This window comes from Lepidochelys kempii, chromosome 6, assembly GCF_965140285.1.
Source record: "Lepidochelys kempii isolate rLepKem1 chromosome 6, rLepKem1.hap1, whole genome shotgun sequence".
Taxonomy (NCBI): domain Eukaryota; kingdom Metazoa; phylum Chordata; order Testudines; family Cheloniidae; genus Lepidochelys; species Lepidochelys kempii.
This window is the reverse complement of record NC_136385.1, coordinates 11,237,754-11,250,198: the sequence shown is the minus strand read 5'-3', so window position 1 is coordinate 11,250,198 and position 12,445 is coordinate 11,237,754. Positions and strand designations below refer to the sequence as shown.

The 12,445-nt window shown below is 47.4% G+C and overlaps 1 protein-coding gene across 7 annotated transcripts in view; it reads left to right on the top strand.

Moving 5' to 3' along the window:
• The window catches only part of LOC140913636 (E3 ubiquitin-protein ligase rnf213-alpha), a 175,638-nt gene that overhangs the window by 39,817 nt on the left and 123,376 nt on the right, over positions 1 to 12,445 (top strand). For all 7 annotated transcript variants that reach the window (XM_073350365.2, XM_073350364.2, XM_073350366.2 and 4 more), the window contains 4 exons: positions 3,002 to 3,068; positions 7,002 to 7,041; positions 8,950 to 9,129; positions 10,756 to 10,976. In XM_073350365.2, the coding sequence (XP_073206466.2) occupies positions 3,002 to 3,068; positions 7,002 to 7,041; positions 8,950 to 9,129; positions 10,756 to 10,976 (508 nt within the window). The remainder of the gene's footprint in view (positions 1 to 3,001; positions 3,069 to 7,001; positions 7,042 to 8,949; positions 9,130 to 10,755; positions 10,977 to 12,445) is intronic.

Genomic DNA, 12,445 nt, shown 5'->3' with positions numbered 1-12,445 from the left:
AGCAGGAGTGCAAGTAGGGTGGTACTCTCCAGTACGCAGTACTGGCAAGACATTTTAGCAGGTATGGGGTACTGGAAAATCTTGGAGCTAGCCCCCCGCTCTGGAGAGGTGGGGATGGGGGCTGTGCTCTGCTCCTTAAAGGAGCAGAACATGGCTAGGGAGGGCATTCATTCTTTATATGGCTTTAACAGCACAATACATATGCTAACAAACGTAAAGGCTTTGTTTAAGTTTGCTAGCATATGTATTGTGCTGTTACATTGGTCAGGAGTCCCCAAAAAGGAGGGGTGGGGGAGGGACGGAAGGTGTTTAAACAGTGCTTTTTATTCTGTTTCTCCCCCTTGGTCTGAATTATCCATGACATCCATACTGCATCACATCAAGTCCAAATCACTAGAGGAATGCCTCTGCTTGCATTGACCAGCGGATGTTTGAATTCTGATGTCAGCCCAGTGCTGCAGCCTGATGGGAATCAGGTGTTGTCCTCAGTGTACATAGAATTCTTCTTTCCAGCCAAACTAGTCGAACATGCCTTTTGTTAACTGGAACTGGAGCAGTAAAACAAAGAATACAAATGCCTCATTTTCCAGCTTTGTGTGTGAGAGAACTATAAGTGAAGATTATAATGCTGGACACTGACGGCCTTAAACCAGCTGCCTCAGGAATCTCCAAGAACTTTGCTGAAAATATGTTCCTCATCTTAGCAACGGATCTAAGACTTATCACACATCTGCCCACCTTTATTTGAATGAAGCTCCTTCTGATCTGACAGCTCAGACATTGTCAGTTTCATCCAGAACAATTTACAAACTTGGGATCTAATTCTGTAAACCCTTAATCATTTGATCAATCCCATTGAAGACAATGGGACTATTTGCATGAGTATGGACCACTTTTGTGGTAAGAGTTTCAGGAGTCTGTTCCTATAAAGGAAGTTGAATCCCACATTGAAATGCAATGTTTGGGTACAATACCATAAAGCGGTTTAGGATACAGTTCTACTTAAAATTTATCTTTTAATAAGTCATACGTATGCTGAAATGGCTCCTCACCCAACTCCCATATTCCATATAAACAAAATGAATACTACATATGTGGGGTGCAAGTGAGTAGTTAAGCATGTTGATGTTTGTATATACAACGGGGGATGTCGGAGAGGACGGGAAGAGTGTGGGGGCCCCGGGCTGGGCAGAGAGGAGTCACATGGAGGATCACTTGGGGAGGTCACGTGCCCCCCGCCTTGTGTCCCTCCCATGAGTGCCGTAATGGCAAGAAATGATTTCTACTTGCACCACTGGAATTCAGTGATGATAAAGGCAAAGTAATGGACGTTAGAAGGAGCAATTTCAAACACTGATAAACCTTACAGGAGTTCATTGTAACTGTGCCAGCTTAGAAGAAGTCCTTGGGTCCATTATAGACAACTTAGTGAATACCTCTGCTCAAAGTGCAGCTGCGTTCAAAAAAGCAAACGAAATGTTCAGATGTAGTAGGACAGGATGGAGAATATTACAGAGACTGTTCTGATGCTGTTGTATAAACTAGTGTGGCTGCCCCATCTGGATACTGTGTGCAGTGCTGGGTCAACCCATCTCATGTGGGTTATTGCAGAATTAGGGCAGGTGTACACATAAAATATGGCAGCTGTGCCGCTGAAGCCCTTCAGTGCAGACTCTACTGGGCTTACAGGAGACTCCCGTTGGTGTAGTTCATCCACCTCTGTGAGACTCAGTAGCTGTGTCCTCCCATAGACATAGCACAGTCTACACCAGGGGTTAGGGTGCTGATTTTCACACCCCTGAGCAACTTAGTTATACTGATGTAAATTTATAGTGTAGACTTGGCCTAAGGGAAGTTCACAAAAGGGTGATGAGAATGATCAGGGGCCTGGAAATACTCTTCTATGAAGAGAGTTTGAAAAGACTGGAAGAGTGGTTCCTTTAGTGAGGAGATGAGTAAGAGGACACATGATAAAAGCCTGCATTGAGTGGTTTGGAGAAGGGAGATTCGTCACTTCTGTTCTCCCTGCCTCATAACAAAAGAACAAGAGTACCTTCAATGAAATTGAAAGTGAGAAATTCAAAACTGAGCAAGGGAAACACTTATTCATACAATGTGTAATTAGCCTGTGGAACTCACTGTCACTATCCATCACCAAAGCCAAAAGCTTAGCAAGATTCAAAGAAGAACTGGACTTTTATAAAGATAATGAAAACATCAGCTCTTACTTCAGACTGGGGCACAATACGTAAGAGAATTAAATCTGCATCAGCCATTCTCTAAGTGCTTTGGGTAAGACAGACATTTCCTCTGTGTTTTGTCCACACCAAACCCCAGAAACTAACCCACAGTTTAGGAGCATACAAATTGCCAGACAGAATCAGACCCAAGGTCCATCTTGCCCTGTCTCTGACAGTTCCCAGCACCAGGTATTTCAGGGGAAGGGATAAAAAAACCCACAGAAACAGATGTGGGATAATCTGCCCACTATGCCAGAGTTCATCCTGGTCCCTGATAGCAAGGTATTGGTCTTAATTCCTGTGGCAGTGAGTTCCACAGACTAATCACATGTTGTGTGAAAAAGTATTTCTTTTGATCAGTTTCGAATTTTCCATCTTGCAGTTTCATCGAACGTTCCTTTGTTCCTGTGGGGATGGGGAGAACAGGTGTGACCAATCTCCCTTCTCTAACCTGGTCAGAATTTTATAAATTAAGAGTCCCATAACTTTCACCATCAGGGTTGCCTCAGGATTCAAGCCCAGCCCTCTGGCACTACAATGAAAGCCAGACCCCCAAGACACCCATTTTACTAGGCTGCTTGCTTCTCTCATTTTCAGTTAACGCAGAGATGACTCTTATGCCAGGAGTACATTCCCTGCTACACAGAGACAGGGAACAGGCCAATGCCTTCCATCTCAGTTACACCGTAGGCCCTGCCGTTAAAGGGTCACCACTTTGGTGCTTTAACTGGTATTTATGTTTTAAAACTTTCTTTTCAAAGACCCAGAGTCCTGGCAGCTCAATGAGAAAGGAGCCAATGGAGCTGGAGGAGAAACCTCACAGAGCAGGTAACCATTCCATTATTTCAGCACAAACGTGTTCATTTGTCCTTGGCCCAAAGCTTGGCCCAAAGCAGAGTGGTTACACAGAGCATTCGGGATCAGCTGGGCCCATGGGAACACGCATTTTAATACAGCCCAGAGGCAAGGTTCAGGAAGCAAGAACATAGGCCGCACTTGCCAAATGCGGGGCTGTATCCTTGAAAGCAGGAGCTCTGCCTGGGAAGGGCAGAAGGGGGTCCTGTGGAAACCTGCTGAACAGGAGCTCCCTGTGCGATGCTGTGCCTAAGGTGGCAAGGCGATCCCTGGAGAGAGAAGCAGTGGGATATCGAGTAGGAGCAGAGGGGCGGGGTTACTTCTGTACTTGGCATTAAAGAGATTGTTCCTGGAGACTGTGGCAGGTCTACACGACACATTTACAGTGGTGCTTCTGGTGAAGACACTCTAAGCCGACGGGGTAGAGATGACTCAAATCTGCTGATAGCGGGCGGGGGGGAGGGGGGGGCGGCACGGGACTACTACATGGGTCACCTCTGGGAGGAACTTCCAGCCCCACCTCCCTGGGCCAGAGCAGCCAATCCCGCTGCCTTCTGGGGGGCTGGGGCCACAGGAGTGGGGAGCACGTGCCTCTGGGCCGGGCCAAGGGCGGGGTGTGCGGGGAGGAGAGGCTCACAACAACACAGTTTTCCCTACTCCTCAGAGCTCTGGTGCCATTGCGGACACCTCAGCAGGGGAAGGCACGCAGGCAATGTCCCTAACTTGGGCTGAACAAGAGGAACCTGCTCCTGGCACCTTCCCCAGTGACGCCCCCTCTTGGCCCCCCCAGCCTGGGGCCACTGTGCACTCCCCGCCAGAGTTACTTGCACGGGATGGGGGAGGCTCTGTCCTTCTCCTGCTGCACCTCCCCACCTGGCACATTTCCGGTTCGCTCGGCCCCTCTCCCTGGCAGCCAGGCCAGGGTGGGGAGCAGTAGGGGTGGGACGGAGCTGCTCCTCACACCGGGTGAGGGTTGTCTCTCCATGTCGCTGCTTCTGTGCACCACGGCAGCTGCCTGTGAGAGAGCCTGGCTGGGGACATGGGGGCAGCCCACCCACTTCACTGCCTGGGCCTGGCTGCCAGGGACTGGGGCCAACTGAGCCGGAAATGTGCCGGAGAGAAGTGCGGGGAGGGGGCTCCGGCTTGCTTGGCACCTCTGACTGGCAGCCAGGCCCGGGCGGGGAGACGGCTGCCACTGCCTCCCCAGCTGGGTTCTTGCAGGCAGCCACTGGGGTGACCCAGAGAGGCCACCCTCATTCAGCATGAGAAGTGTCTCCATCCCATCCTCTCCACTCCCCACCTGGGCCCAGCTACCAGGGACAGGGGCCAAGTGAGCCGGAAACGTGCAGGGGGAAGGGGAGGGAGGGAGGTACAACAGGAGAAGGACAGAGCCCCTCTCCTTCCCCTCCCAGCAGGCCGAGCAGAGCAAGCTTTACAAGGGCAGCTTGGTGCTCACAGAAATTGAGGGGGACACATGGTCCCGCATGCCCCTCCCCCCGGCTTTCCTGTCAGCTTAATAACTCCATCTCCGCAAGAGGTGGTAGTTATGTTGGTGGGAGAAGCTCTCCCGCAGACATAGCCCTCATCTACACCAGCGATTAGGTCGGTAAAACTGCGTCACGCAGGGGTGTGGATTATTCACTTATCCTTGCAACAAAGCCCGTTGCCAATTGTGCCCACATATCTATTCAGGGGACACCATCACAGGGCCTAATAACATCAGCCACACTATCAGAGGCTCGTTCACCTGCACATCCACCAATGTGATCTATGCCATCATGTGCCAGCAATGCCCCTCTGCCATGTACATTGGTCAAACTGGACAGTCTCTACGTAAAAGAATAAATGGACACAAATCAGATGTCAAGAATTATAACATTCATAAACCAGTCGGAGAACACTTCAATCTCTCTGGTCACGCAATCACAGACATGAAGGTCGCTATCTTAAAACAAAAAAACTTCAAATCCAGACTCCAGCGAGAAACTGCTGAATTGGAATTCATTTGCAAATTGGATACTATTAATTTAGGCTTAAATAGAGACTGGGAGTGGCTAAGTCATTATGCAAGGTAGCCTGTTTCCTCTTGTTTTTTCCTACCCCCCCCCCCAGATGTTCTGGTTTAACTTGGATTTAAACCTGGAGAATGGTCAGTTTAGATGAGCTATTACCAGCAGGAGAGTGAGTTTGTGTGTGTATGGGGGTGGGGGGGGATGTGAGAAAACCTTGATCTATGCAGGAAATAGCCCGACTTGATTATGTAAAGAGTTGTCACTTTGGATGGGCTAGCACCAGCAGGAGAGTGAATTTGTGTGGGGGGGTGGAGGGTGAGAAAACCTGGATTTGTGCTGGAAATGGCCCACCTGTTGATCACTTTAGATAAGCTATTACCAGCAGGACAGTGGGGTGGGAGGAGGTATTGTTTCATGATTTCTGTGTGTATATAAAGTCTGCTGCAGTTTCCACGGTAAACATCTGATGAAGTGAGCTGTAGCTCACGAAAGCTCATGCTCAAATAAATTGGTTAGTCTCTAAGGTGCCACAAGTACTCCTTTTCTTTTTGCGAGTTATACCAAAGTAATTTTGTAGTGTAGACTAGGGGTGTGTTCAGTGTCCACATTGATGGTGAGCGACTGTTAAGGGTTCAGAAAAAAGCTGCAAGAATTATTTGAGGTCTGGAAAAAACCTTGTAGTGAGAGACTCGGAAGCTCAATCTATTTAGTTAATCCTAAAGAAGGTTAAGAGGTAACCTGATCTCACGATCTACAAATACCTACCTGGGAAGGAGATTTCTGATAGTGGAGAGCTCTTAAATCTAGTAGACCTAGGCAGAACAAGACCCAGGGCTGGGAGCTGAAGCTAGAAGAATACAGCCTGAAAATAAGAGGCCAATGTTTAACAGGGAGGGGAATCATTGGAACAACTCACCTAGGGAACGCGGTGGATTCTCCATCACTTGGAGTCTGGTCCCTGCTGGTGTTCAGATCCGTGAATCTGGTTTAAAAATCTGCCCAATTTTTCCCTAAAGTCTGTTGAGCTGAAACATTTCTCCTTGGGGGCACAAGAAGCCATCGCTGCGTGTGCAGTCTCACCGACACATGTCTGCAGCCTGGTTCTTACAAAGACATCCAGGACTATGGTGCCTAGCAACGAGTGCCCATAGGGAGGGGATCTCTGCTTACAAGGCAAGGCAGCTGGTTTCCAGCGGCCTCAGGTGTGGTGCGGGGAGGCATCTAGATCACGCCGTGTGCCAAGAGGTTCAGCACTAACAGCTCCTTCCCAGCTCTTCTCGTGGGGATGCCCCCCTTGAAGGAGCTAAGGGATCTGTTCTTCCAAACCCTCCCTTTCTCTCAGGGACTCCTGCTCCGCATGTCTGCTCCCCAGACGAACTTTAGCTTTAGCAAAATATTTTAATGGGACTTTTTTTTTTCAATTTTACCATAATGAGAGAAAACTTTATCTGCTGCAAATGTGACAGCCAACACATCGGGGATTTAACCGGGGCCTCCCAGAGCTAAAAGCACGTGCTGCTGCAGCTTGAGCTACACAGCTAACTGTGCCCGAATGGGGCTACAACAAGCCCCACATCCTCTGTGGATCGGGCACAAATGGGGGCCTGTCTCACCCACTCACCCACTGGCTAAAGAAATGGAGTTGGGTGAAGGGGTAATAGGACAATTGGAGCAGCAGATGTCAAATGCATTCTACCGACTGCATGTGAGCTAAGGTGTAACAAAGTATTCTGAGGCACTTTGACCTGTGGCTAGGCCCCGTTTTTGTAATGAAGATGCAACTTCTGAGCTGTATATGTTGTAAATTGGAAGTTTCTTTTCTTTATTTTTAGCACATGAAATTTTTACTCGCCCTTTGCAAGTTTAACTGAAAGCTCTTTATTAAAAATTGCAGATCGTAAGGGAAACGAAGAGAACTCGGCATCGGAGGAGAGGTGTGTCGCGTGGTTCAGAAATGGATGTTGTGAAGCAAATGCAGTGCAAATAAGAGTGTAAAAGAAGCAGATGATGTACTAGGGATTTTACTTGAAAATCAATGAAGCTTGAGACCCGAGAGTCAAGTGCTATGTAGTGAGCTCTTGGCTATTCTTAATCGAGCCAGCTTTGCTCTAACCCTAACCCTAGCTATATCAAAACCAGCTTGGGTACAAATTAGCCATTTGACAAAGCCCTGGCTGGGATGATTTAGTTGGGGTTGGTCCTGCTTTGAGCAGGGGGTTGGAGTAGATGACGTCCTGAGGTCTCTTCCAACCCTAATCGTCCATGATTGTATGATTCTTCTATGATTCTAGACCTACATGAGCTGCAGTCACATTTCCTGACGGCAGCGTAGACGTATTCTCTGTCTTCCTTTTGTGCAGCACCCAGCACAATGGGATCCTGATCCCGAGCTGAGACATCTGGGTGCTACCATAACATAAATGTTCAGTCATAGTAATAAAATTGAGAGTCTTTAGAAAGAATCCCAAGTAGAAGCGGGCAGCGGCATCCCCTCTGTGTGCAGCATTGACAAGAGCATGACTGGATCCTGTGCCCAGTTCTGGTGTCCACGACTCAAACAGGATGCTGCCAAATTGTTAAGGGTTCAGAGAATAGCTACAAGAACAATTCAGGGTCTGGAAAACAGGATTTGGAGTGAGAGACTGAAGTGGCTCAATCTATTCAGTTAAGAAGGTGAAGAGGTAACGTGATGCTTGTCTGTAAGCACTGACGTGGGGAGGGGATTTCTGAGAACAGAGGGCTCTCCCCAGACAGAGTCAGAGCGAGATCCACTGGCCAGTTGCTGAAGGGAGACAAATTCAGACTGGCAACAAAGAGCCAATGTTTAACAAGGAAGGAAATTAACTCTTGGAACGACTCTCCGAGAGACGGGGTGGATTCTCCATCACTCCGAGTGTGTCAGTGGAGATGGGGCATCTCTGCTCCAGCTCAGGCAGGAGTTATTGGGCCAAAGGCAGGAATTGCTGAGGGAGATTACGTGGGGGCCAGGCTGGATGCAGTCTCTGTCCTTAAAACCTTTTAACTAATGTGATAGCATGTGTAGGAGAACTTTAATTTAACCCATAGAAATGTTATGGGGCACCAAGAGCCAATCTGCAGTTAAGCTGTGTTCACTTTTTGAATTAAAGTAGAGCTTCAGGGCCTGAGTCTCTGTGGCCTTATCCCTTGTGTACTCATTTACCGCTGTGTACACTGAGTGCAAAATAGGTAGGACGCACTCCCATGCTGATCTGCTAGCCTTTCCCACCTGCTTTGCACTCTCGCAAGAAGAGAGAATGAAAAGACTGAGGTTACTTACTTTGAAAACTATGTAAAATATGGAGGAAGGGTTATTCTTCCCAGATGGGGAACTGAGCCACAGGGTATTTGTTACAGTTATACCTAGGAAACAACTAAAGTCGGAGCTCTGTTGTGCTGGAGGCTGAACAGATACAGAGTAAGAAACACCCTCTGCCCCAAAGGGCTCATAGTTGAAATAGACAGGACAGGGGAGGAGTTGGGATTCAACGTACAGCAGCGGGATGGTTGGCAAATGTCATGTTAGTGCCACATATTTTTGTTTGGGAAGGGTTGTGTTAGGAGGTGATTAGTTAAGTAGTAAGAAGAAGGCTATGGGTGGGGGACTGAGCAGAGGAAGATGAAATCTCTTGCCTAAGATTATTCAGGATCTGAAGTCAGATCCCCTGAGTCCTACTTCAGTGCCTTAATTCCAAACCATCTCTCCTCTTTTTAGGGCATAGTTGGGGAGAGGGGAGGGGCCTAGCTGCTCATGGTTTTCATGCCTGGGTGGCTGTGTGGAAGATGGTTTGGAGACTATCTTATGGCATTTTCATTTTTTCTAGTATTTTATCAGAGAATCCATATTTTTCAAGCACCATTTCCTCAGTGGAAGACACGATGACTCTGGAGTTCGTTGCCATATGGTCTGAACATTTTAAAGTTAATGAACCGTTTGACAAGATTATTGTTGCAGCCTACAGTCATCCCGGGAGATACCAAGAATTTGCTAGGATGGAAATAAGGTAAAATGACACTGGAGTTGGATTACACTGACAGGTCATTAGATCTTTCTTGGTGGGGAAGGTGGGAGGATGTGATAATGAGACATATTTCAGGCAGCAGCTGGGGAATTCCCATGGGTAGAGTCACCACTGGCCTGTAGAAAGCAACTGGGACTGGGAATGGAGTAAGGGAGGGGCAGCCATGATGAAATGCAAGAGCAGAATCAAATGTCCACCACCACAGCTCCATTTGGCACCTCTGTCGGGGGAGACTTTGGCAACTGTCATCTCAGTTTTCCCCATTCCTGGGAGCTGTCCAGGGATGGTTTGGCCCCCGGCACAACTTAGGGCAGCTCTAACTTGTGTGGGCTGGAACAATCAGCCTGGGATTTCTGGGAAGCAAAGTGACCTGCCACATCCCTATAATGGCTGCTGTGAGTAGGTCCAGGAGTCAAAATGGAGTGGCACAGAGCCAATTAGGACAGCTAGCTATATCCCTGCAGCAGGGGGAGAGCTGTATCCAGCTCCTGTGAGCCATGGGAGGATTGTAAGAGCCAACACACTGGGGACTGAACCAGGGACCCGCCAGAATGAAAAGCCTATGCTGCTACAGCTTGAACTAACACCCCATAGCCGGTGGCTGCAGCAGACTCATTTCCTGTGTGGATTGGCAGAGAGGGGACTCTGTAACTAGGGTTGCCAGATGTCCAGTTTTCGACCAGAATGTCTGGTCGAAAAGGGAAACTGGCAGCGTCCGGCCAGCACCACTGCCCAGATGCTAAAACTCCGGTTACCTGCAGTAACCGTCCTCTACTACCGGGGAGTGGGAAGAGCAGCACCGGCTGCTGGAGCCTGGAGGAGCAGTTCTGCTTAGCAGCTGCTGCTCTTCCCGCCCCCAGCCCTGATGGAGAGAACTGGTTGTGTGTGTATCCTGGCTGTCCCCCACCCCCACCCCACTGTGCCCCAATTTCCCTGCCCCAGCCCCTCGCTCTGGGGACTGACTCCTGCTGTGCCTCGCCGGGCCCTGATTGGGCAGGCTCCGTGTCAGCTCCTCCCAGTCTGGCTCTGCAGGTGGCAGGTGAGTCCCGGGGATGGGGAAGCGAGCAACAGGGCGGAGGTTCTCCGTTAATATCATGAGAGCGGCTTAAAACTCATGAGATTTTTACAGAATAAATGTCATGGGTTCATTTTATTTATCTTCTGGTTTCTCAGCCCTTACAGGTCACATTTTCAAGCTCTTCTCCGCAATCATGAGGGCTAGAATCTTACCTTTTGTTTAAATGAGAGCTGAGATTCTCAGCTTGCAATAAATTCTGAGTGCTGGTAACTCTGGTCTTGTTGCACTGACCTCACTGCAGAATCAAGGCCTTATTTGGCTTTGATCATGAGCCCATTGAGGTCAAAGGGAGGTTGCTATTGACTTTGATTTAAAATAATCTCTTTATTCCAAATAAACTTAAATTTATTTTCTTTGATTTAAAATATTTTATTTAATATTTAATTTATTAATTAAATCCTATAATTTATATATATAAATTAAATTCTATTTAATATATAATATATTTACTATTATTTATTTGATTTAAAATAAACTCTTTATGATTTAAAATAAACAGCCAACTCTTCTGTTTTGTTTTACTTTCCTAGTTTCAAGAATAATTACGGCGTCCTTACCGTAGGCCAAGCAAAAATTCCTGTTTCGTATCTGCAAAGCAGACAACCCATCTATTATAAATATGGGATTATTGATACCTACACTGATCCGAGAGCAGTTCGAGTAGAGCATATTTATAAAACAGTGCAAAAAAATGAAAAGGCAGAGTCCCATCGAGTTCTAATTGTGCCCGATTCGGCCATCAAAGCAGGAGGTAAGAATCACGTTTAGCCCTGTGGAAAATGATGACTGAAGGTCCAGGCTTGCAGGCTCTCCAAGTATAAGTACAAGTGAATCTGATTGTAATGTCATTGACTTCAGTGGAACCATTTCTGATTTACAGCAGCATGAGAATCAGTCTGAATAAATGGAAAACGTGGGCAGTTTGTGCAGTGAGTGTTCGAGCACAGAATCTCCATGGTCATTGTTGGGTGTTAGATTGTGAGCTCTTGGGGCAGGGACTGTGTTTATACAGTGCCTAGAACAATGGGTCCCGGTCCGTGACTGGGGTGCCTAGGCAATACCATAATACACCCAAACCCAATAAGTAATCTATAGTGCCTAATGCAGTGGGATCCTGGTCCATGACTGGAGCTTTCAGGTGCTTCTACAATATAAATAATTAGAGCTGGTTAGAAAATGGGGCTTTTGTCTAAAGGAAAAAAAAAATGGGGTTTTCAGCCATAAATGTTCAGTTTTCAGGGTTTGGGTTTTCCAATGAAAATAAAAGAAAATCAAGGAAATAAGACATTTTCAGTGCATTTCGTTGTTTGGTTGACAAGTCAATTTCACATAGAAAATAAATTTAGGTGGAAACTTTTTTGAGCAGCCCAATAAGTAATGAATGATACTGTTCCGTTTAGATGTAGCCCATAATTAGGAGAGCTCCAGGAAACATTTTGGTTTGGGGAGGCAAAATACCTCCCAGAGATTCCAGGGGCATGTGGGATGTGCCCAATTCTTTGGGTAAGTGGTTTTTCTAAAATATATGTTTTAGGAATTATTTTGGGATCATTCTTTGGCTTGTCTGACAGGAAGTCAGACCAAATGCTCACAGTGGTCTCTTTTGGCCTTGGTATCTATGAATCTGTGGGCCGGTCTACACTAGAAGAGCTACATCGGCGCAGCTGCACACCTTCATGAGCTGCAGCTTACTCCCTCCTTTATGTTAGTGCCATAATGCGAGCAGGGACATGGGAAGGAGGTGGAACTCTGGCCTGGCCATCCTCTCTAGTCTCAGGCCCTGTTCTGGTATCCACATTGTCCAGTTCTGCTGTCTGCACGTCCAAAAGGACTTTGACCAATTGGCGAGGGCTCAGAGAAGAGCTATGAGAACAGTCCGAGGTGTTGGAAAACCTGCCTTAGAGTGAGAGATTGAAGGAGCTTGATATATTTTGTTTATCTAAGAGAAAGTTAAGAGGTGACATGATCCTGGTCTACAAGCGCCTACGTGGGAAAGAGATTTTTGAGAGGAGAGGGCAGTTTAAGCTCACAAAGGCAGAGCGAGAGCGAATGGCTGGGAGCAGAAGGGAGACTAATTCAGTGTGGGAATAAGAAGCCCGTGTTTACCAGGGGAAAGAATTAGCCTTTGGATTAGCTCCCCTACAACAGGATGGATTCTGCGTCACTGGGAGTCTGTCAGTGAGATGGGGCATCCCTGTCTCAAAGCTCTGCTCTAGCTCA